Source organism: Parambassis ranga, chromosome 6 (assembly GCF_900634625.1).
Source record: "Parambassis ranga chromosome 6, fParRan2.1, whole genome shotgun sequence".
In the NCBI taxonomy this organism is placed as follows: Eukaryota; Metazoa; Chordata; class Actinopteri; family Ambassidae; genus Parambassis; species Parambassis ranga.
Genome location: NC_041027.1, coordinates 11,660,204 through 11,683,992, shown reverse-complemented (window position 1 = coordinate 11,683,992; position 23,789 = coordinate 11,660,204). Strand labels below are relative to the sequence as shown.

Genomic DNA, 23,789 nt, shown 5'->3' with positions numbered 1-23,789 from the left:
CTGAATGCAAGTACTGATTCAGTACACAAACATACGGTACATACGCACGCGCACGACACACGTGCATACAAACGGGAACACATACACACCTTTTTTTGTGTCTCAACGCGCAAGAACACAATTTTTTTTAATACAAACACACCTACGCTGAATATCTCCGCCCTGCTGCCCCCCCATCCCGACCCGCCCCCTTTCCATACACGTGCACACGCGCACACACACACGCACAAACACATCGAAATAGAGCGACATGCGGCCGACAGTTAACACTGCAGGATTGAGCTTCTGACCCACTATACAAACTCTCCTTTTTTGTTTCATTTCTTTTTTTTTTTTTTGCCATTTACCCGAAACAGCATTACGACAACGTATCATGAGTGTGGAGAATATGTGTCAGAAAGAAAGAAGAAAAAACAAAAAGCCAAATTTAACTAAAATAGGAAAGAATGAGAAAAAGAAGCAGCCATAGCAGCTTTTCCACAAAAAAAATCATCAGTACTATTTTTGCTTTTCGAGTACAAAAAAAAAAAAAAACATGATTGACGGCACAATGTAACACAGACGAACAATGTGAGAGTTTAGGGAGAATGCAAAACCGTAAACAAACTTTAATTGCAGTATGTATAAAAATATAATATTCACTGTGAAATCTATTTCCCCCCCTTTGACTGTTGGAAGCAGCAAGAGAGGCAGAAAATAACAGATCCATCACGTCCGTTTTTTTTTTTTTTTTTTTTTTTTAGAGTTTTCTAAAGTATCTGAGTGATAACTACAAACTCACGAATAATAAATGGAATAATCTTGAGAATACTATTTGTCAGGTGATTTTTTTTTACCCCACCCTCCCCTCCTCCTCCTCCCCTCTGCCCCACCCTCACCCCAAGTAGTTGCAGTCTGAACAAAGAAATGCATAATAAGACAACTTCCGTCCGTGAAATATTTGGTCTTTTGGAGGAGTGTGGGTGTGTCAGACAAGTGTGCTTGTGTCCAGAAAGTTTGCTTGTTTGAAATCGTTGCAGGTAAAAGTGGAAAGCAGGAGCCGTCTGCACCGTGCAGCTCCGCTTCTTAGCGCCCCCTGGATGTTAATTAATATATGCAGCTGTGCAAGCATGTAGCAAGATATGGGTGAGGAACAGCATTTGTGATCAAGTAAACCGTCCCCTGATGAAATACCGCTTAATAAAACCAGTTGCCCACATTTGATAACAGACAGATGTGGGGATTCAAGACTCTCAGTTATCTGATTTTGCAGTCATTTCTTGTTTGTTTTTTTTATACAGTCCGCCATCACAGCTGCTTTCGTCTTCATCCACTGAATTCAAGTGAAAACCCTTGTAAATATGTAATGTTCTTTTGGGGGCCCGTACAAATCTGCCTTTCGATGCATTTTGCTTGGGTTCTTGTATTTTGTGGTTTTTTTTTTCCCTGCACAGAAAACAGTTCTTTCTTCACTGTAACACAGAGGAACTAGATCAGCATGTAGTAGGGGAGTGGTTGCATGTTAAGAGTGACAGAAGGTAGGCATGTGTGTGTCTGTTCCATTGCCTCTCTCTCATCACTCTGTTTACCTTTCCCATGCAACTAATCCTTGCGTCCCCCCCCCCCCCCCCCCTCAGCTCCTCCTGCAGGCTGCTCCGGCGGAAGGAACTATTCATACTCCAGGAACTGTTTGTGGTAAAACAAAAGGTACCTAAGGGAGATGAGAGCACCACAGTCAGACAGCAGAACTGCTAATAAGACAAAAATCATTGTAAACAAGAAACACTGAAGCAAACACATCATTGTTTTTAGCGTGGGATCCCACAGCATGTAGTGCTATGCCCTTTGCTCACCCTTCGCTATCCAAAACATCCTTGATGCTGGCCTTGGTGATGATAGCGTCATCACATTTGAACCACTGGTCCTTGTGCTGCCTGATAAAGGTGGTGTAATGGCCGCTTTCTAGTGTCCCCTGGTGGTTCACAACTGCAAACAAACTATACCTAAAAAAAAGGAAAAACCTGCAGTTAGAGCTCAGTTTTTTTTATGTTGCAACTCCAAATTACTTTGATAATTATAATAATAGTTAAGCCTTACTTGTTGTCATTGTTGAAGGGATCCACAGTCTGCTGGTACTGCCCATTCATCCGGCTTTCTTTACTGAAACACACAGCAAGACGGACTTAGAAACTCAGAAACACCACTGACGGGTAGTTGAATGAATTCACTAGGGATGAAAAAATGTTTACCTAGATGCCATGAAGGGGGTCATGTCCAGCTCCAGTGGAAAGGAGACATAAGTAGTGATCTTCCGTCGCAGTTTAGCAGAATGCTCGAACCTCTGAGAACAGAAACGCACAAACACAAACATGTGTTAGTGTTAGAACACTGATCAGAGTGTGGCTTGATCAACAATCAGCTGCTGGTCATACTTTAAGGTGAAAGCAGGCCACGATGGGCAGCTTCTTCATGGTGAGCTGCTTGGTGGACTCCTGGTAGCTATGGCAACCACTGCACTTGATTTTAGCACTGCTGCCAAGGTGCTCTGGTCTAGTGAACCTAAACGGGAAGATAAGATTTAGTGCACTTTTATCAATGCTGCTGCTGCTGCTGATGCTTTCTGAGGTCTCTGCTCCACTGGATTTGGGACAGACAGATAATTATCCGTGTGTGTACCGTTTGTGTGCTGCTAGGAATTAAAAGTAAAGTTATTGGAGTCCAGTTGTGTTGCTTTCTGGTTGGCTTTCTTCTCCCTTGATTACAGCCTGGTTTGCCTCACCTTCGCAGACAGTCTGTGAGAGTTGTGGCTCCAGTGGTGTGACTCTCTCCGTTAAGTGCTGATCCGTCTCCTCCGGGGCTGAGGGGCCAGAATGGTGTGGAGGAACCTGGCAGGTCCAGGCTGATGTCCCAGAATGGGTCTATGGTTGTTGACACACCACTAGGGGGGAAAAAGGAAAGATGGTGAAAAGATGAAAATACTGCACACAAAAAATTAAAGCATCTCAAATATGGTGGCATAATTTGTATTGATTGATCCATAAGGGTCGTGGCATTAATTCAAAAAACGAGAACGGATCAATGAGTGCAAAAAAATAAAGACTTAAAAACAAGACTTGAGTTTGTCATCTATCCAGTTAAACATTAAGCTAGTGCGAAAAAACAAAACACATATTCTGGCACCAACAAACAGCACTGAGGAGCTGAGGTTGAGTGGGAACTGCGTTATACTTACTGTGATTGCATCTTAAATAGTAAAATGTGAAAGTAAACAGAAAACAAGCATTTACTGCATCGGAATTCTTTGACAGGATGCCTAAAAAAAACATTTAATATTTAATAGCTTTGCACTTGTTTTGAATTTCAAAGGACAAACCGCTGCTTTTTACACAGGGCTTTTATAGTTGTGGTGTGATCTTTGATCTTCTGCAGGCTTGAGGATAGACCGAGGTTTCAAACCACTACAGAAACACAGTTTATGGGTTCGTTCTAGTTCAATAAATTACTTACTTATGTGAGATTTTCCCTTTCTAATGACTGTTAGAAAATCATCCAAGTGCCAATAATCTCAACAAGCCACCAGGTGGAACTAGAGGCCAACTTTCCAGACTGTATGCCATGAAAGGGTTTTCCTGTTGCTGCAGTGTAGCTGTTTAGTGTGTGCATGTGATTGATGGTGCAATGTGCGCCTGATAAAGGTGTGGAGGTGTGAAGGAAGGGTAGGGGGTGGTGGTTTATCTAGAGACGAGGGATTAGACACTTTTTATCCAGTGAAGTGAGGTGTGTCTGTCTTTAGAAAGTGGAACTGTACAGTGGTCTACAAGGCCACTGATTTGTTCCATTAGAACATAATCTTTTTATACAGTCTCTTGTGAGGCATAAGTAATATTTTAGGACGAGTTTGTTTTCACACACACACACACACACACTTACTGGCAGACTTGACAGGTGACGTCAGACTGCAGGCCCCCTGTGAAGATTTGGTCGATGATGCAGTTACAGTGGTTCGGGTTGTTGGCTTTCTTCCCGTTGTCATCTGTGTAGATGGCAGGCACACACAGAAATGCACACTGTCACTAAAAGCAATGCTGTGTTAACTTCACAACACACCCACTCTGCTCCCAAACTGATGAGAGAGACACACAGAGATCCAACAGAATCAGGGCTGCGTCGCTCTCTGTCTGTCGGTCTGTGCAGCTCTTTCATCTTTTTTTTTTTTTTTCCAACCGCTACTCATCTAATCACCCCATCCCAGCTCTTCTCCTCTCTTACTAGCTGGGAACCTCCTCTCTCTGCCATCTTTTCCCCTCACAGTTTATATGCATCTTCTGTGGTTTTACTTTACTGATAATTTTGTGTCTCACCTTTGCAGTGTCTGTGCAAGACGTCCAGCGCTGCAATGAGGAACTCGTGTGCGTCCTGCTGCTCGTAGCCGGCCAGGTGACGGGCATGGGTCCACACCAGGTGAAGGAGGCGAAACGGGATGTGAGGCGATTGGTGGCCTGAGTAGAACTAAAGAAAGGAGTAGACTTATGTGAGGGAAAGAAACTTTAACTGTAAACCCATTTTTTTTTTAAACAAGCAAAAACAGTCACCTCCTGAAAGAGCTGTGACATCTCACACACCAAGCAGGAGTTGCTCTGCATCTCACACTTGTGTCTGTCCGACAAGAAGAAGTCTCGCAACAGCGGAGTGTGTGTCAGCGCCTGGACGATGCAGTTCATGAAGCATGTGTTGCCCAGGTTTATCAGACCACGCAGGCCTGCGAGTGGAGGGTGGGGGTGGCAGTGACACAGAAAAATCCGTCAACAAAATGGTTGGAGGAGAGAGAAAGAGAGGGAGGAATAAAGAAATAAGGAAAGACCGAGTGGAAGAGAGGATGATAGACCATTTTTCTCGGCTACTGCAGTGAATCAACTAAGCTGCACTGCTGTTAGCCATACACACACACACACCCCAAGTGTCCCTGAGGCAATGTTGGACTGCATGCAGGAAAACCCATGTCAGATTACAGCGGACTTAACCACACACACCAACACAGTGCAGGAGGAGAGGGTGGAGAAAGGAGGAGGAAAGAAAGTAGGTAAGAAAAGAAGGAAGAAAGGATGCAAGGAAGGAAGGAGGTGCTCTCATAGATGAGCAGCCAGGCCTGTAATTTCCCTCATCGAAGACAGTGCCAGGGATGTTAATGGCTCCAGAGCAGATCCCTGCAGGCTGCTACAAGGTGTTAAACGTATGCCAGCTCTCCTCACTCCCACACACTGCCTGATCCCAACACTGTTTCACTCCAATATTCCCTATTGATACATGCATAAATCTGTTTTGTACACACACATAAACATGTATTTATTCAGTGGGAGCTGTAACTAATGCTGTAGCTTTTCACTGTGTAGAACCTTAGCATTATCAAAATAATGACATCATCTAAAAAAAAAAAAAAAAGGATAGGTATAATCAATTTAGAGCAAAAGCCGCCTTTATTTCCCTGGATCCGGAAGTGTACTCCTCCTGTCGAGGAGTGCAAGTAACAACTGCAGCCGTCAAGGTTGCTAGGAAACAGGAGTGGATTTCTGACAGCTGGTGATGCAACCAGAAAATCCTCCATAGACTATATCATATAACAATGCTCATTTTGACCTTTGTGTTCTACACGGGCCACGCCTTCATAGGCTGTGTCTTTTGAAGGATGCAGGTCAGAATTGATACACCGCCTTCATTTTCTTATTTTTATAGATAGAGAATTGAGCTCTGAAGATGCAGTGGAAACAATCACAGTAAAATACAGTATCCATTTACATCATTTCCTCCCTCTGATGTCATGTGTCTTTGATACAGACTGGCCTAATCACCCAGGTAACCATGAGCAGGTCCAGCACCAGTGTTAAGTACTAACCGATAGTACAGTTGGAGGTGATTCTCCTCCTCTTAGGGTTGTGACGGAGCAGCTCCAGCTCCCTCTTGGTGGGCTCCCATGTTGAGTACTTCTCCCCTATGCCTGCAACACATACAAATAATAGAGTTTCATTTCTGCATATTGATCTATACCAATCAATCACATACAGCCCTTATTATCTACACAGGAAGCAGCTCTTCTTCCATGTTCCACTGCCACTGTCTATTACTATACTGTAGGTTCATCTGCACACCTGTATAAGGGGGGGGGGGGTATTTTGTTGGTTGCAATCAGCAACATCACCACTAGATGGCCCTAAAACTTACATACTGGTCTTAAAGCTGATGAGTTTCACACCCTTAGATGTTTTATACATTTCATAGATGATGGAATACCAAAATTGCTCAGTGCATTTTTTACAACTGTACTTTCTGATCTTCTCAAACTGAGCACCATCTTTGTAGTTCTAGTATTTTGGTGAGAAGGCAGCGATATCTACATCAACATCTTTTTTTTGTTCCTCAGTGTTGCTGTACCTTGCATCTTCCAGGCTTTTCTTTGTTCCTCTTTGGCAATCTGCTCCATTTCTTTGTCATAAATGTAGTCTTGGCACATAAAGCAGTAAATCCCTCCATACAGCAGGTCAATAGCTGTAAAAGAGAGACAAGGATAAACAAAACAAACACAATTCATTAAAACACATATTCCATCCAAATGAAGAAACAGTTTATCAGACTGTCACAAGGTAATAAAGGGGCCCCGTGTTGCTGCAAGCTGTGTGAACTGTTTCGTCGTCTATCTTTTTCTTATTCAGGTCATGTTGCCATGGCGCTGCGATGCTAGGTAGCTGGGCTTATCTGCTGACATATCAGACAAGACCGGCACGCAAAAGAGATGGAGAGAGCAATGAAAAGTCAAAAGGTGAGGAGGAGAATGGAGGGAAGGAGGGAGGCACCTATCTGTGCCATCTTTCCCTGTCACACACTCACTTAAATGTTCAGTCCTTTCACTCCCTCTCCCCCCCCCCCCCTTCTCTCTCCTCACCTGCTCTGTACCCTGCAGCACCTGTTTGCTGTTTCCATAACAACCTGCCTATTGGCCTCTCTTGGCTGTCATCCTCTGCAGGTATAGAGGAGGGAGGGAGGGAGGGGGGAGAAAAAAAATGGGAAAGGATGGCAAGAAATAAGGAAGTGAGAAGATCTCATAGGGAGATGTACTAAAAGGACAGACAAAAATCACAGATAAAAATAGTGGTGCGCATACAATTAGGCTCTTAAACCTAAACAATTCTCCATATCGAGAGGGTCATCAGGTAACCATGGGAACAAGAAGGAGGGCAAAAGAGAATAGAGACAGAGAGATGAGCCAAGCAAACAGAACTCGTCAAATGGCTGAGTGAAAATGCATAAAACAGGCAGGCGAAAGAGATGAAATGGCAAAAAAAAAACATAAAAAGAGGAGGAGAAACAGGAAGGAGGAGGAGGAGGAGGGTGAGATTTAATGGAGACTAATTCCACAGGGTTTGTTAAAGACGACTTAATTACCTCCTCACCCGTCTGCTGAGATCTGTCCCTTTTTCTACAAGCCTTTCTTTCCTTGTGTATTACCCTGTTTCTTACTCGTATTTTTGCGGCATTTAATTCAGCAGCTAACCTAATTAAACTCACAATTACACTCTGTGGGAATCACATACACACACACGCGTATACACACACCACAGGGGGTCTTCCTGAGCTGAGTGATAACGCAGAGTAAAAAGGAGGCTGCACAAGACCAAACCGCACTGTCTCAACATCTGCCAAACCCAGCCTTTGTCATTGACACCCTGAGTGCCTTTGCTGCGGCACCGTTCTCCTCCAAATACTGCAGTGTAACGCACATCACTCGCAGCTCAAACAGCCTCAATACTATTATGTGGAGAATTAAAAAAAGAAAAAAGAAAGCTACTGTGTGCAAAACTGGCTTCTACACTAATAGGCTGCTGCCTTGTGTTGAAGATAGTATCCTCTTTACGGTGTCTTTTAAATGTCGCCTTGACAGTTTGTCCTTTTATTTGCTTCTTAAATATTATAGACAAATTAAATGTCTGTGCATGTGTTACACCTCGAGCAACTTCAGCCTTTAACAACATATCTCAGAGCTGCGTACTCGGCCCATGGCTTATGCACGTTACTCCGCAGCATGTGTGTTCATGGCTGCCCCCTACAGCACATTTAAATTCATGAATGCACAGAGTTGCTCACTTCTTGCTCTCTGCAGGGTGGCACACCGAGCACAGCGGAGGTGAGAGTTAGATCACACGGTTCTTCACATGTGCTCAAAATAAAGAGGGGCCTCCAAGGACCCAAACCACCTCCTAATGCTTGTGTGAATGAAGCATCTGCACTGCTGACACCCGGTGTCATGGCTACCGGTATTGATATACTGCATAAAATCTGCTGCTCTTTTTGGTCAGCTATGTAGTTGTAGTCACAACAACTTGAGAAGTTTAAAATTCGTGTCTGACAAAACCTTATTGACAGACGCAGATATAAATCATCTGCAGCCAGGCACTATGGAAACGCTTCTGTAGCAGACAAAGCTGAAAGAGACTGACATTTGAAACGTTGATGCAGACGTCTGGCTGGACACACAAATCTGATCACCTACGAATAACCGTTTGGATGGTCTGTGCTAAAGATTTGATTTGTGCAACAAATCTGATTTTGCCCGCACACTGTAGAAACCTCTGATAAGGAGCGCTGAAACTGTTCTGGAAGCTCAGGCTTTAATTCTGCTTTTCATTTTTTATTCGTCAACTACTTGGATATGAACATTGCCAAATCGGTTGCACAGTAGAATCTTCAGCAGCTGGTTTTGCAGGCCAAGTTCAGGTAATATTTCTCTGAAACAAATCTGCAATTTCTGAGCCATGTTTTGATTATTACAGGCCGTGTGTCCCTGTGGGAGTAGCAGGGAGGGTGAAAAACAGCCAACTGCTCATGGTGTTCAGCAAACACCCACGTCTTTATTCAAATCTGGAGCCGTCCAGATTGTGTCTGTTTGATGCAAACATTTAAATCAGTGAATTGAAATACAACTTTCCCCTCATGTCTTACTGTGAACGCATGCCAACAAAGCAGCCTCCGTGTGAGCTGTGCTGAGAAACGCAGCGTGGTCGGTTCACTTCCTGAAAATAGAAGCCTTCTCTTGTCGTTTCTAAGGAAGAATGTTTCAACGACTACTTCTAATGCTGGTTATTACTTACAACCAGTGATGTGCAATGTTTTTGCTTTAGCTTCTCTGACCAGAAATATTAATCCTGTGAAAATAAGGCAGACACAAATCTTGTTGTTGTGCTTTAAGCCATAAATACACACAGCAGTGTGAGTGTTTGGAAGGATTTTGGAGGAAAGCAGTGAGGTGTGCTCAGTAAAGTAGTCAAGAAAATGTGCTTAATTTTAATCAGCCACCAAGATAGACCTCAGTCCCCTATTCATTAGTGAATTCACTAATGCATATTTTACCTCTAATGGGGCAACATGAGGCCAAATACACAGGTGACATTTAAATCCTCCTTGAGGGCATGCCTCAGACTGTGTTGCAATTAATGAGCGCAAAAGCTCGTAGCTCCGTCCATCACCGTTATTTTGCCTTAATAAATAGAAAACACACACATTCTAGTGTCTAAGAAGCATCACAAGGCTACATCTTCACAGCAGTAAGTATATATATTGTCTCAGCTCTTTGTTAAGCTGGATCCATGCTCCATGAGAACAGAGAACTCGCTCCTCGCTGCCGACGTTATGCCCACAAAATGACGTCATTTTTCTCTCGGAGGGCCTGTTCTGCAGCTCTCTCGGACACATGGCCCGGGCAGAACTTTTTCTCTCCGTGCTGTGCGAGAACAAGCACAAGCTTCTTCAGGTGCAGAACACACAGACAGAAGGAGGAAGTACAATGATGATGGACAGTTTAGATGAGCAGCTGGCAAACAGCTCCTTTTATTTTTTACTCTTACCACTCGGGGAGCGGGGAGTGAGGAGCGAGTTCTCTGTTCTTGCGGAGTATGGAACAAGCTTTAGGCCAAGTGTTTACAACATATCTCCTCTAGGTGTGTGTGTGTGTGCCATACCTAGGTTATGCCGTTTGCTCTTGGCATGTTCATGGATATGTTTTTTGGCAAAGCAGGCGAAGAAGACGCAGTACAGGCAGGAGTGGAGTCTGTTGAGGTGGGCGCCGCACATGTGGCAGATGCATGACTTGGCCTAAAAAAAAAGGAGGAGGAGAGGAAAACATTATTATTAGGATCTTAAACAATACACCAACAAACTCACATCAGTACCTCTGACTGCACCAAAGACAGCAGCAGTCATTAAATGGTCAAATAACTGTATTATGTTGAAAAGTGTGACTTCTGCAATTAAATGATCACAAGCGTTTGTCTTCATGCTTCATGTTTCCAGCCATTTTTTAATAAAAATCACTAAACGTATGCTACAAAGCCAAAGTTAGGCTGGTCAACACAGTGCAGCAGTGCACACAATGCACAGTTATTGGACTCATCTCAAGTAATAAACCCAAAAATATATGGTCATTTTGCCATGTTTTTTTTTTTGTTAACATGTTACTCATAACTAAGAAATTGTTCATGTGGTATTTTTAGCATATAGCTGCTGCATTGAAGCGTTTATATTTAGCTCATCTATTAGTCATCCTAGCAACAATAATGCATTTCATCAAAAGGAAAAGTGCGACACGAGCAAAGAGACATGAACAGAACTACATACAAATGCACAGAAATATGATTCTAACGCATCTCCACATCTTCATTGCCAAAAGTGTTAATATGCTAATGTTTGCCATAACTGTGTAAATGGGATGCACAACATTTGTCCCACTCATTTTGTCCAATTGGTGAAGTATTGCTTAATTATCTCCTGTAGTGGAATTAACATTATTATTATGATGATGATGTCCTTGTTATTATGGAAGCTCAATGGCAGAGGATATGCAGGAATAAAAAAAACAGAATGCTTTTCACATGTAATGGGCAAAATGATTCATGCATAGCAACACTCTGTTCTACAGATATAGCACAGCATAGACTGCAGCAATTGTCCAATCAGGATTGAGCCATAGAAAAGGGTTATGTTAATCCATTTTTTAACATATAATGTAGCACCAGCATCTTGTTTATTGTTAAAAATTTAATAATAGAAACGCTTTAATTTTCTATATCAGCATCGAAGTGGCTCAGCAACCTCGGCAACACAGGTTTGACAGCAGGTCTGATGAATCTAATGCTTGTACACATTTATTTGACATTTAAAAGCATTTGCCCCTCATTATTATGTTATATGTCTCCATTTACTGTCTTACAATTACAATTTAAATAATGACTTAATGTAAAAAAAAGCATCTCACATACAGTAGCCTTTGCTTCAGTGGTGTGGTGCCCTGCTCAGAATCACAATAGGCAACAGAAAGCAATCAAACAGAAACATTTCATTCATTGTGTGTGTGTGTCTGTGACTCCATCACTGAGTGGATGGGTTTTGTGTGCTTTTATTTAGTGTTCTACTGGCATAATAATGACGCAAAATTCATGTAATTAAAGTGCAGTATTCATTATTAATAGTGTATCCTATACATTCTGTTTGATAGTCACATTGAAAAGAGAGAGAGACAGAGAGAGAGAGAGAAGAGGCCGGCTGACTGTGGATGGAGGGGTAGATAGCAACAGTTCAAAAGCATGCAGATGACAAGCTGGCATGCCAATGAGCCAGCATGAATATGAAGAGGTGAGAAAAAAAATTGAGCAATGTGCAGAAAAGGAGAGAAGGGAAAATAAGGAAAGACAGGAGAGTAGAAGGAAACAGATTGAGGAAGGTACAAGGACAGGGAACTCGAGACAAAGAGAGAAAATCAAAAAGCAAATGATGGCTGGGGTTAGGCTGAACACTCATATCAATGTCAAATGTTTTAGAACACAGTGCAAAATGTGTTCTACTTAAGTGTCACCTGCAAAGGACTTACAGATGCAGACTGGAATGAAAAATAAATTGGAATATGTAACGCCGGTGTGACATGACGATGTGAAGAGACATTAAAGTGGAATCTAGGGTAGCTCCTGATGAATTATTACACTCGGAAAATGTCGAAGAATGGTGGAAAAAAAAATAAAATCACAATTTCCAAGGAGATGAACTCAAACACAATGATATGCACAACCAGTTACCGTGTATCCTGTCCAGTTGGTTACCTGGATTATTTTAATGTGATTTGATTGACCGTCACCTGTGCTGCTTGAAAAGTGTAAATATTCAACTGGAAACAAGGAAACCCACAACCCAGGCTAGCTGCTACCATGCTAAGTTCAGCTACTCACCCCCCAACAGATAGAAAAGTGTGTGCGGTATAAATCTTTAAATATATTTTCATGTCACACACGATTTCTTTGACGATCCACCAAATGGCCACCACGAAATCCTCTACTGCTTTTGTTGCTCGTAATATTAAAACCTGCTTCTCGTGCCAAGTTAAACAGGGGACAGAGATAGAAAATGAGAGGGGGGGGGGAGACAACACACACACATGCACATTCTTATTCCAGTCACACACAACCCTCCATGCATAAGTGCTTAGACAGCACATGAATTATGAAAATACACATCAATATGCAACAATCCTTCTCCTGTCATTCTTCTAGCCGTCAGTGTTACAGTGTGAATGTGTTTTTTTTCCCCATAGTCGCTGAGGACACTGTATTCATGTAAGAATTTGTGTCTCTTTTGTGCATCTTCAACCTGACATGTCAGCAATAGTGTGAGTACATTTATTTAGTAGTTACAATGGATATACATACAATAGTTTGTGGCGATATACTAACAAGAGGGCACTTGCTGAACAAGGCCTTGTGGTCTTCTTGGCACCCTGAGAGCGGCCCAACGTCTGACCACGTCATATTTCTTTGAATGTCAGTGATCTGTAGGCGGGAAGTTACAGTACGTGAGAAAAGTAGGAGAGGGTAACAGGCTGGAAAGATCCTGATTAGAAAAGTGTTATTCTGAACCAAATGTTACAACACACACGGCTCTTTCAAGGAAAGGCTGGCTTCAAACAATTCATACAAAATATAGATAAATGACTGCAGAGGTTAGGCGTGAGATTTCTTTACATTTAGCACAACAGCTATCACGAAACATTTGATCGACCTTCTGCCTTCTCTGTCACCAGCTCTGAGCTTACAACTCACTGGACCTCTCTCACATTGATTCCATTTTGTGTTGCGCTGCTGAATAAAGGCAGCAGCAGTCGCAGGAGCCAGCCTTAACAGGACTTAGGACAAAAGTATTGTTGAATCTGCTGCTAAGCTCCAAGAATGACTGACTCACTGATTTTAGCAGGTTGGCGGTGTGGTGCAGGCATATGCGCGTGTCGTGAGCAGCATCTCGTTATGACTCCTAAATGATTATTTACAAAGAGGCGTAGGTATTGATCAAGCTGTGTGAGATGGGAATGCATCATCTACTAGTCGATGTTTGCTACAGCATAGGGAAAAAGGCAGTTTTCCGTGCAGTGTACTGACAAAAATCTGATATGATAAGACACTTCTCTTACCGTCAGTAAAGTCAGCCTTTGATTCGGCAAGGTGAATGAATGCTTAAAATTCACTGTGCATTAGAAGGTTGGGAGGACTGCCTGATGCAGAGAGAGTTGATCATGACGATCTGAGGCTGACACTAGAGTTAACGGTCAACGGAGTGAATGATAGTGGAGTTGCCTGCTTTTTTGAACAGTAGCACTTTCAAGCACTGCTGCTTGAAATGATAGAGGCAAAAAAAAAAAAGTCAAAACAGACGCAGCTATTATTTTCTGGCGGAAAGACCGAATTTGTTTCCTCGTTATCACAGCCAGAGGGAAAACAGAGTGGCACTGCTCATTAACACTCAACATTTGAGTGTTAATGAATACCATGATATTAAAACTGAAAAGTCATATCAGTTAATAATACACATATCACAATTCAACCACTTCTATTGAAGTGGAGTTGGCTAGTATGGGTGTATTGTTTAAATCTGATCATCTAAGGGTGAACAAATGACACTATCAAACTCCTTATCAGCCAATATCATTGTGTCGACCTGTGAGAGGCCTGCGTATGTACAATTTGTACCTAAAAGACTATTAAAATGGGCAGATATAGCAGCCTCAGACTTTAAGAAAGTGGTTGCCAGTGCAGAACACATATTCACAAAGACCCCTATCCACTATACTGAACCTAGACTCCAGGTGGACATAGAAGTAGTGTAAGTAGTAGTATGTGTATCCATCCTTGTAGACATCCGTCTGAGTAAATACACAGATAACAACATTGTGAATACCTTTAGCTATGAAAAGCATGAACTTGTGGTGATATTGCTGCAGCACTTTAGTTCAAATACCATTTAAAGCACGAGTGAGAGCTAAGACTAGCTGGAACATTTAGTTTTTTCTTCACCAGCCTTGAAAAGGGCCCATAATTACTGTCTTTTTTGGAACATTTAAGCTATTGTGTGCCTCCCATTGAAGAAACGAAGCGCCTGGTGTAACAGTTTTCCCCTGAGAAGGACGTGTCTGAATGGAAAACTGAGCCACGATCAATGAAAATGTTGTGCCACAGGGAGGCAATACTAAGCAGGGGATGTGAGCCTGTGTTACCAGCTCTTGTCCGCTCTTCAGGACAGGGTGGAGACATAAAAAGGGGGGGGGGGGGGGGGAGATATCTAAGCAATCCACTGCAGGAGGACAGCCTAAAAATATTTAAACCATTCTTCTCACTGTACATGCCTCATGGATTACAACCTCTTGCACATGACGGAGGACACAGGGTTTGTCCCAGAGCAGGCAGGAGGATGCACTGCAGATATGAGCACAACATGCTACTATTGTTCACATCTGTTCTATACATACATGTTATGTAAATCTATATACACTCACCATGACTCAATATAAGAAGGCCTCATCTACAAGCAGCTGCACTCATTTTACAGAGAGGCTGGCTGATGACACACACATCCTACCAACCTTGATGTCATGCAGTGATGCGTCTCCATTTTTGTGTGTGTGTGTGTGGCTCAGATTTAGCAGGGTTAACAGCTGTATAATACGGTTTTTTTGGGGGGGGGTATAGATTCGCGAATGGTTAGTGATTGTTCAACCCATGAGTGCCCCCCCCCCCCCATAAGCGAGGAAATCCCACCGTCAAAATACTGGCCTGCGGTTTTCTGGTGGAAGGAAGTGGAGCCGCTGCAGGCGCAGTGCCGATGCAAAAAAGATGCACATCAGTTTTCTGATTCATCACGCGGTATTTAGCTTTGATGGAAGCTAACGCTCGGCTTTGAGGGGTTAGCTGGGTGATGCTAGTACCGTAGTTTGCTTCAGTGTGGCTGTACTGCAGCAGGTGTTGGAGGCTAGTCCCAGTGAGCTATTGAAAGGGGGGGGGTACAAACAAAAGCAACCTCAAAGTGGATGGTATTTGACTGAGGGTGAAGAGCAGTTCATTATTCGGAGAGTCGGATGTTTTGGCGTTGTTTTGGAAGGGCGGGGAAGTGTCCACACACGCGACGCTAGCTCACTCACACACACACACACACACACACACACACGTACACATACACATCGTCTATTGTCGGCTAGGCTTCCTTTTTTTAAGCAGCACTCGCTTCCTTGTCACTTGTTACCTTGCGTTTTCTGGTCTCGGCTGAACCGCTCCAAACGAAACACTGGTAAATAACCCTCAGGTTCTGCTTCCAGTTGTCCACTTTGAAGGCGTTGACATGGGGGCAGCCTGCGGGACTCATGGTAGTCACAGCATCCGGCTTTACTGTCCTCTGGGCGAAGAAACCTGTTCAAATCCCTCAACGCAGACCCAGTCCAAACGAGCTGACTGGCTAGCTTGCCAGGTTCGTTATCCACCGATTGCTGCGTTCAGGCTAACTGGACATGTCCTGGCTGCGGTAGCTAAGATACCCGCACTAGTAAACATTAATACCAAACTTCTGATGTGTCTGCTTTGGCAATGAATGCTATTTAAGCAATTTAATCCCGAATAGCACGTATGTAGCTCCCCTCGTTCGCTGAATTACATGTTAGCAAGCTGGCTAAAGTTGGTTAGCATTGGAATTTCAACAGTAGCTTACACGGTGCGTGAAGACCCACCTCATTCATAGCGGTGGACCAATCAGAAGCGAGTACCTCGCATGATTGGCGGGTGCCAGTAGTGAAGTCCCGCCTCTGTGAAGTAGGTGCTGCGTTCTGATTGGCTACATTTTCCTGCAAACCATATCCGCTTGTCTGAGCGCGTTCATTGGCTGAAGCAGAAATCAGCCTCATTGTATCAATCCAAAATCTTACAATGAGACAATCAGTGCGTTAGGAAATCGAACAGAAGAACACGGATCGATAAGATCTTATTTTTTTTCTTTTCAAAAACGTATGAAACCCCAGAACAATATTCTTAAACAATTTATTATTAACAGATCCACAATTGCAAAGCTCAAGCTCCCAAATAACATGACAGTTTGGTTTCATCTGTTGACTTCACTTCTTGGAATAACAAGCTGTCGGTTGTCTGTACAGTGCTCCAGCGTCCTCTAGTGGATCCCACCTAAAAAACAAAAAAGAAAAAAAAAACAAATCCAAAAACAAAACAGTGCACCAGATCGTGAACGACTCCTCCATTGTGCCGAGTTTGGTCAAGGGCATGTCCATGTGTACAAATTTGCTACTGATGATATCTACATTCTAACCAAAAAAAAAACAGGGAAAGGGGGAGGGGAAACAGATCATTGCAGTCTTAACAAATGTAGAATATAATCAGATTTATTCCTCATCCGCCATTGGGTGTTTGTATGTAATGCCCTCGAGTTACGGCCTTCATGCAGCAGAACCAAAACAAACAGTGAGATTATTCACACATAAGTTTGGAACGAGTAAGTCCAGTTTTTATTAATGTGGTTTCTGTTAATGTAGCAGTGGCGCTCCAACCTGAACATTGATAAATAAAACACTGACAAAACTGTAATCATGTTTTTTTTTTTCCTTTTCTGTAAGGATCATTTGTTATCCTTAAGACACTGTGAAGTAAGAATAACCAAATTTTTATCATCATTCCACACAATTAGATTTTCCTTGACCAATGTCCTTATGCAATAGAATGTTTGTTTTCCTCTTTTAAAAAAATCCAACTCATCCCGGGAAGAACGTGTTGGGTGGCTGCAGCGTTCTGTCCCATTCCAAGGCCCCTCAGGAATAACTTGATGTTTTGCTACCAACATCATCCTCCTGCGATCCCATACTCTGGATGAGAGAGGGGGTGGGGGTGGGGTGGGGGTGGGGGTGGGGGTCATATGTCAAAACATTAACTTGATAAAGATGGCAGGCCTAAAAAAAAAAAAAACAGCTTGAAAACCAGTTTTTGCTGCACCTCCATAAACAATGAGTGATTGTTCACAGGGGTAACAAGGGTTTTTCCAGGAAGTGGGTTTACAATGTATTATATGGATACATTTACTAAGAAATCCTTTAACATGAGTGCATGTTTGAGAGAGTTCCAGGTTTTACTCAGGAGCTTGTGGACACATGGGTAGTTAATTATGATATGTTGAATTGTATGAAACCAAATATACATGTTGTTGTTTCATCGACCAGTAATATCCAAGTAAAAGAAAACTATCAAAAACTGCCTCACCTTCTGCACAAATTGTGGGTTTACTGTGATTTCCTGATCCATAGACTTTAGTTTCTCATCCAGCTCTATACATTTCAACATCTGAAACGAGAATCGGTGCAAAGGTTCACAAGCAGTTATGATAAAAACACTTAAAAGTGAAAAACAAGAGGACACTGGAAGACAGATTTTGGGCATCTTCACCTCTTGGTCAATTTTGTGGAGCATTGCTGGGTTGTTGTATTTTTCGGGGTTGTCATGGAAGCAGACCATGCCGTCCTTTTGGTTAATGCTAGCGTAGATCTCACCATCTTCAATCTGCGGAAGAAAAACACAGGGAAGCTCTATAACTCACTGTGTTATATATGGGTAAAAGTATATAACAAAAAACTATATACATATTATATATATATACACATATGTATATGGCACCTGGACCAACTCACCATATGTAAGACGTATTTCTCTGCTTCCTGGGGACCTGACAGCTGGACTCTACTCGCCATGTCTTGCAAAGACAGCGTCAGGAAGGTCTGCAGGTTTAAAGCCGAAAATATTTGGTATTGTCAATAAAAGAGAAACACTGAAACTCGTTATTCAAAGAGATATATAGAGAACTGGTTAGGGTCTTGTTCACACAATAACTGCAACCAATCAACATTTCCAGATCTAATGGGCATCTGAATCCCCCTAGGAAACCAATATCTGAAACCAACCAACCAAAAAAAAATCTTTGGATTGAATGTTTAAAAACTTTGTTGGTTAACAAGAACTAACTAGTTATGTCTTTTGTCTTTATAGATAAAACATCTGAAGAAGTGAAGAGAGGAAGATTTTCAATCACACTTCCTAATGAAAACATCAGACGTGTGTTAATATGTACATTCCATAAAACAAACACACCTTTGTTAGCCTCTGGATGTTTTTCTTGTAGAGGGAGGAGAGGCACTGTTTGACCAGGCCTGTGTTGTTGTCTCGAGTGAAGGTCTCGCTGTGTTTGTTGACCAGGCTGCGCAGCTCAGCCGGGTTGTTGGTGGTGTAGACCTGAGCTAACTCGTGGTATGCGTTGCTCAGGGGCTGAAAGTAGGAAGGGTGGGGAGGGGAGAATTATAGAAAAGAAAACAATATTAACAACAAAAATACAAATATGGTGCTTCATGCTGTGTGTAAGTATTACTGGGGTCCGCTCATTTCCTTCAGAAGTGAATGTAAAATAGTAAATTCACACAGACAAGACATCCTTACCTTGATGAACCTCCCTACTATTTGTGAGGTGTATTTGGGCAGGGGCTGTACTTTGCCGTGGAGAATGAGTGACACCAGGATGTATTTTTTATAGGCTTCCAACATGATGTGGCTCACTGCCATGGCTGGAGTGGTTATTGCCTGCCAAGGAAAAATGAAAAGTTATAATCAACAACACAAAGACAGTCACCCATTCAGAGAACACACGAGTATGGTTCATGTCAAGTACCTGTTCATAAAAATACAGTGCTCTTTCAAAGTTTTTGAGGCCCGTGTAGATCATGCCACCATAGTAGTAGTAACATAAAAAGTGCTTAGCGTCGTATGCTCCGTTCTCCTTGCAGATGTCCATCATGTCCAGCTCCAAGAAGGGCAGGGCGGGCTTGAAGCACTTTGCTAACAAGCACAGCTGTAAAGGAGGTGGATAAAAAGTGACAATGTGTGAGGCTGGACTGTCATAAATGTAACCCAGGAAAGGATTGCTGGAAGCCTGAGTTTGAATTTTTTAACATAACAATAACAACAGGAATGACTCAGATGTAAATGCATCATGAAGCCTGTATGCATTACAGACATGGCGATGATGCAGAAGATCCAATGACTCACCTGACACAGGTCTGCATGAACTGAGGTAAGTTGGTTTGTGTTCATCTGCATTTTGTCTATTGCCTGTTTTAGGACGACGACACCCCTCAATGGCTGTAAGCAGTGGAGGAGAAATTATAAGTTATTCAGCTGCAGCTTTCCTCAACAAACTGAAAACAGTCTGGATCTGAACCACACTTTAAAATTCGTTGAAATATTTAGAACCAGAAGGAAAAGGAATGCTAGCTGCTCTTGGGTGATGAAACCAGGCAGCGCTGTGCTAAAGATGTGGATGTCAGCCTTTGGGTGGACAGTGGTGAAAAAAATATGAGTCGTATATTTTTGAGATGCAACATTGTTGCATTCTTAAAAGATCATACATGCATGTTGGGCAAGAACACAAAAAAGAGCCCAAAAACTATCACACAGAACACATGAGATCTTGTTCAGGTGGAAGGAAGTTGTGGGTTTTTTTGGTGTCTACATAGGAAAGCCAAGACGTGTGTAGGATTTTCCAATAGAAACTTTATTTCCTGATGTAAGTGTAGGAAGGTAAAGATACTGTGTTTGACTGTGATAGATGTTCATGACTGTTAGATGTATACATGAATGATGTTTGTAGTGTAGCCATAGCAACGTTTGTTGCTTTGAAGTGCAGCTATAGCAACGGTTTATTATTTCTGATTGCCTGTCGGGACCCGCACGACGCGTCGGTTTACAACCTAAACGTTTCTAATAGATCTAACACCACTAATGGTTCACCTAAACGTTTCTAATGGTTCACCTAATAGATCTAATAGTTCTAATAGATCTAACACCACTAATAGTTCTGATGGAAACTAAAAGTTCTAAGAGTTCTAAGACTTACTAATGGTCCTAAGAGTCACTAAATGTTCAGTTGGAAGTTCGTCCAGCTCACGGTTTATGTAGTACGTGTGCGTGTGAAATAAAGAGTGTGGAAACTACGAGTTGTATCCGCCGTGCTTGTTCCGACAACCCATCCAGAGGGGAGACTAACGGAGAGTAAATCTGGACAACGTGGGTCATATGACTCTTTTGCTGCAGTTTAAGGGGGCAACAGTACAAAGAATTCTGAGCGAACAATTCAGATATCAAAATGATTGCATAAGAATCAGACACTGAAGAGAAAACAATGCAGAGAATTATCAAAACATCTGTAAGAGCTGCATAAAGTGTAATACAGGCGCATTTAAAAATGTTTTTCTACCTGTTTCCGCTCTACAAGGGCATTTGTCAACTGGTGGCAGAGGCCAGCAACTGTGGGAGGAGACAGAAGAGGAGGAATAAACGTGAAAATGTATGACAGAGTATTAGCAGTTGGTTAGTATTCCATCATGCATTCTATACATGGGTGTGTAGGATTATTAAATCACAACATCCATTGTTTACTAACCCTGATTTCTGGTGGCATGTATAATTCAACAATATGTTCTTGTTGGATCCCCAATAAAATATGTACAACAAAGAGGATACTAACAGGCACCCAAAACGTCTGAGAGTGTGTAGCTGGGTGGACTTACAAGTGTCTGTTGCATATCTAATGTGTTCCCCATTGCAGGTACTGATGAAGAGCTGAACTTGGGAGAAGAGCGTCTCAAAGTCAGGGATGTTTGGCATGGAGAACTTTACAAATCTAGAGCGGAGAGGAGTAGATGGTTAGCATAAACCTTATAAGGACAGCAAGGAGACCGTCACTGTTTCTGAGGGAAAATGTGTTGATGACTACAAACCAGGATAAAGTCAAGAAGGAAGTGGGAACTTACAGCACAGCCAGCACGCCTAGGGAGTGCTCCTGGATATCCAAGGCCCCCAGGACTGTGTCCAGGTGGGATAGATTTTTGGCCAAAAGCTCCCCACTCTTGTTGATCAACTCACACAGCTGAGTCATCTGGCCTGTGTGAGGGCAAGGTAAAGGGCAAAAGATAAGACAGATTTCACAAATGTACTGTTGCGTATGTCCTTTAGAAGATTAAAAACATGTCTCAAAACTGCACAACATGACTGAATCCACTGCACCTAGGCCAGCCCACTGCTTCGTAGTTAAAATTGGATTTTATGTTATCAGGTTTCAATTCCACTTCCATACTAGCATACTATGTGGCACACAAGAGGGACATATAAAATGTTTATAGAAGCAGAATATAAACCATATTGTCACAGCTTTTATAACCATGAGTTTGATCACCAAAAGTGAAAATAATACATTTATCCTCCTAAGTATGCTATTTTCCTTCATTATCTGAGTGGTCATATTAAGGATAAAATAACAAGTTTCCTCTCTCCAAATACCAGGAGGCTTTTAATTACAAATTAAGCAGACAAGCCGACTTCCAAATTTGTCAGCAGCCATCCTGAAGTGGAATATTTTAATATAAATAGGCCGGTCAAGTGTCCTGTCAAGGCCTTGCAACAGAGGTAATGCAAGTGAGATTGACGGATGACTTTGAACCAATAATATTTGCTAATTTCGTTCGCTAGCCAATCACGTTGGGGCTAAGGCGGGACTACCGGTAGGCAGTCCCCAGAAATTATTTTCTAGATCAAAAACAAAAAGTACAATTTTCACATTTTGTTTGAAGAGCTAGCTTGTTCGAAGCTACGTCTGGCGTCCCCGTGTAGTAACGCATCTCCTGGTGACAGTTTACAGAACTCCCGCAGCCGCAGAAAGTAATTTTAGCGGTGTGTTTACATGATAAAGCAAAAAGAAGGCTCTGACCAGCTTGCCTACCTAGCTATCGGCAAGGCATTGGGTAGCATATGCTAGCTAACTAGCTAATACTGCCCCTTGTAATGACTTTAGCAACCCTACCTTGAGCGGAGAGCTGCCGCACATTGTTCACAAACTGCTCCAAGGCAGAAGCCATTATTTCCTGGGTCCAAAATGGAGGTAATTTACACTGTTTTTCATTCAAACGTCAGAAACAACTCCGTCCGGACTAAAGACAGGGGGCCACACAGCCGCCACTGAGGTGGAGCTATCGCGAGATCATAAGAACAGAACAGACTGCAACGAGATTTACGAACCCACCGTTGGATTCTTAAAGGGCCAGACACACAATTTGTCGGAAGAATTTGAAATAGTTTCCCAATATTGTTTACGAAATACGGCTTGCCACGGCTTGACTTTGCAGTGTTCCTCCTCGTATTTATCAATACTGATCAATCATCGATGTTATCAATGTTATGTATAAAAGGAAAAAAAGGTGTTGTACACATATGCAATGATGTTTTTAAATGCAGATTTTAAAGAGCTGGTTTTGTCCCTTTATTTGCCGCAGCTCCGTTTAAAGACGTCATTGCAGAAATATAAAACACTTTTTAAAATGCAGACTTTCTATGATTTATTAAATCCATCATGATGTCATTACAGATGTTGGGTCTTCGCCATAGCAATGCGCGTCCCCGCGAAATAGGGTACAGTTCTTGGTAAGCGTGCAGGATAAGACATATCACAGGAACTGACGTACGATATGTTGGTGTTGTGCCATAAAGTGACCGTCTGCGAAAAACTGATTTCCGTCGCGGGAGCGCGCACGGCGCCTTAAAGCTGCGGCTGTTTGGTAGAATGAAAGACACAGAAACGTGTCATTAAAAATCAAGACTCAAGTAGTTTTGAGGCATAAATAACCACTCAGGCACTCTGTAGAGGCCTCAATCACTTTATAGCAGGTGGAAAATGCAGTTTATGAAGTGTATTAACCCTTTAAAGGGTTTAACATCTGTACCAGATGAGCTGGTTCGATGATAATCTGTTAAATATCACAGACAAGAATGACACCAAGTGCTTTTAAGGCAGAAATAAGCCACTATGGGCTCACTGTGAGGCAGATGAAAAACACACAAGAGGTCTTCATGGGTTAAAACAGGAGCCCACTTTATGGGCAGGATAATCTTTGTTTTTGGCTGGATAACAATCAACACTTTACAGGGTGTACTGGCCCTTTAAAAGCATTTCTATTAATAAAATAAAATATTACTGTTATTAAATTACAGCATGTATTTAAACCGAGGACAGTAAGACCAACCACAAGACATTTTCTACCCTTTATTCATAACCAGTTACAGTACGGGATGCAGCTTTAAGGCTCCGTGCGCGCTCCCGCGGCGGAAATCAGTTTTTCAGCAGACGATCATTTTTTGGCACAACACCGGTGTTGCATCAAAGATGTTTTATGTGTAAGAGCTCCACTCTGACTGATTGTAAGGTCTTGGACTGAATCTGAACTTTAGTCGTCATGGTTAGCTCTTCTTGAGCCGATTTTTATCTTCTGTTTATTTAATCTGGACTCTAACGATATATTGTAGTGATTTATTTAATAATATGTGGGTATTTTTTGCTATGTTTAAGGTAGTTTCAGGTAATGTATTTATGCTGTA

The 23,789-nt window shown here is 42.3% G+C and overlaps 2 protein-coding genes across 2 annotated transcripts; both read right to left on the bottom strand.

Moving 5' to 3' along the window:
• Nucleotides 1–884: 884 nt before the first annotated feature.
• Nucleotides 885–16,017, bottom strand: usp22 (ubiquitin specific peptidase 22). Its single transcript, XM_028408613.1, has 13 exons — nt 15,574–16,017; nt 9,984–10,116; nt 6,406–6,519; nt 5,870–5,971; nt 4,572–4,738; nt 4,341–4,488; nt 3,910–4,012; nt 2,759–2,917; nt 2,412–2,538; nt 2,229–2,320; nt 2,077–2,139; nt 1,833–1,982; nt 885–1,690 (listed from the first exon to the last, which is right to left on the bottom strand). The coding sequence occupies exons 1-13, from the start codon at nt 15,691–15,693 to the stop codon at nt 1,648–1,650; spliced, it is 1,521 nt and encodes a 506-aa protein (XP_028264414.1). The 5' UTR covers nt 15,694–16,017; the 3' UTR covers nt 885–1,647.
• A 785-nt stretch (nt 16,018–16,802) lies between these two features.
• On the bottom strand, nt 16,803–22,405 carry cops3 (COP9 signalosome subunit 3). Its single transcript, XM_028408509.1, has 12 exons — nt 22,222–22,405; nt 21,176–21,305; nt 20,933–21,045; nt 20,620–20,669; nt 19,413–19,505; nt 19,036–19,215; nt 18,807–18,947; nt 18,465–18,638; nt 18,008–18,094; nt 17,766–17,879; nt 17,583–17,663; nt 16,803–17,191 (listed from the first exon to the last, which is right to left on the bottom strand). Exons 1-12 carry the CDS (start codon nt 22,274–22,276, stop codon nt 17,138–17,140), a joined length of 1,272 nt encoding a protein of 423 aa, XP_028264310.1. The 5' UTR covers nt 22,277–22,405; the 3' UTR covers nt 16,803–17,137.
• Between the last annotated feature and the right edge of the window lie 1,384 nt (nt 22,406–23,789).

Coding starts and splice junctions, on each gene's coding strand:
- usp22 (XM_028408613.1), bottom strand. CDS start 15,693: ATGAGTCCCGCAGGCTGCCCCCATGTCAACGCCTTCAAAGTGGACAAC. Junction 4,739..5,869: donor CACCTCCAACTGTACTATCG/GTTAGTACTTAA, acceptor CTCCACTCGCAG/GCCTGCGTGGTCTGATAAAC. Junction 2,539..2,758: donor CTCACAGACTGTCTGCGAAG/GTGAGGCAAACC, acceptor CTTCCCGTTTAG/GTTCACTAGACCAGAGCACC.
- cops3 (XM_028408509.1), bottom strand. CDS start 22,276: ATGGCTTCTGCCTTGGAGCAGTTTGTGAACAATGTGCGGCAGCTCTCC. Junction 21,306..22,221: donor GCGGCAGCTCTCCGCTCAAG/GTAGGGTTGCTA, acceptor GCCCTCACACAG/GCCAGATGACTCAGCTGTGT. Junction 21,046..21,175: donor CTAGGCGTGCTGGCTGTGCT/GTAAGTTCCCAC, acceptor TCTCCGCTCTAG/ATTTGTAAAGTTCTCCATGC.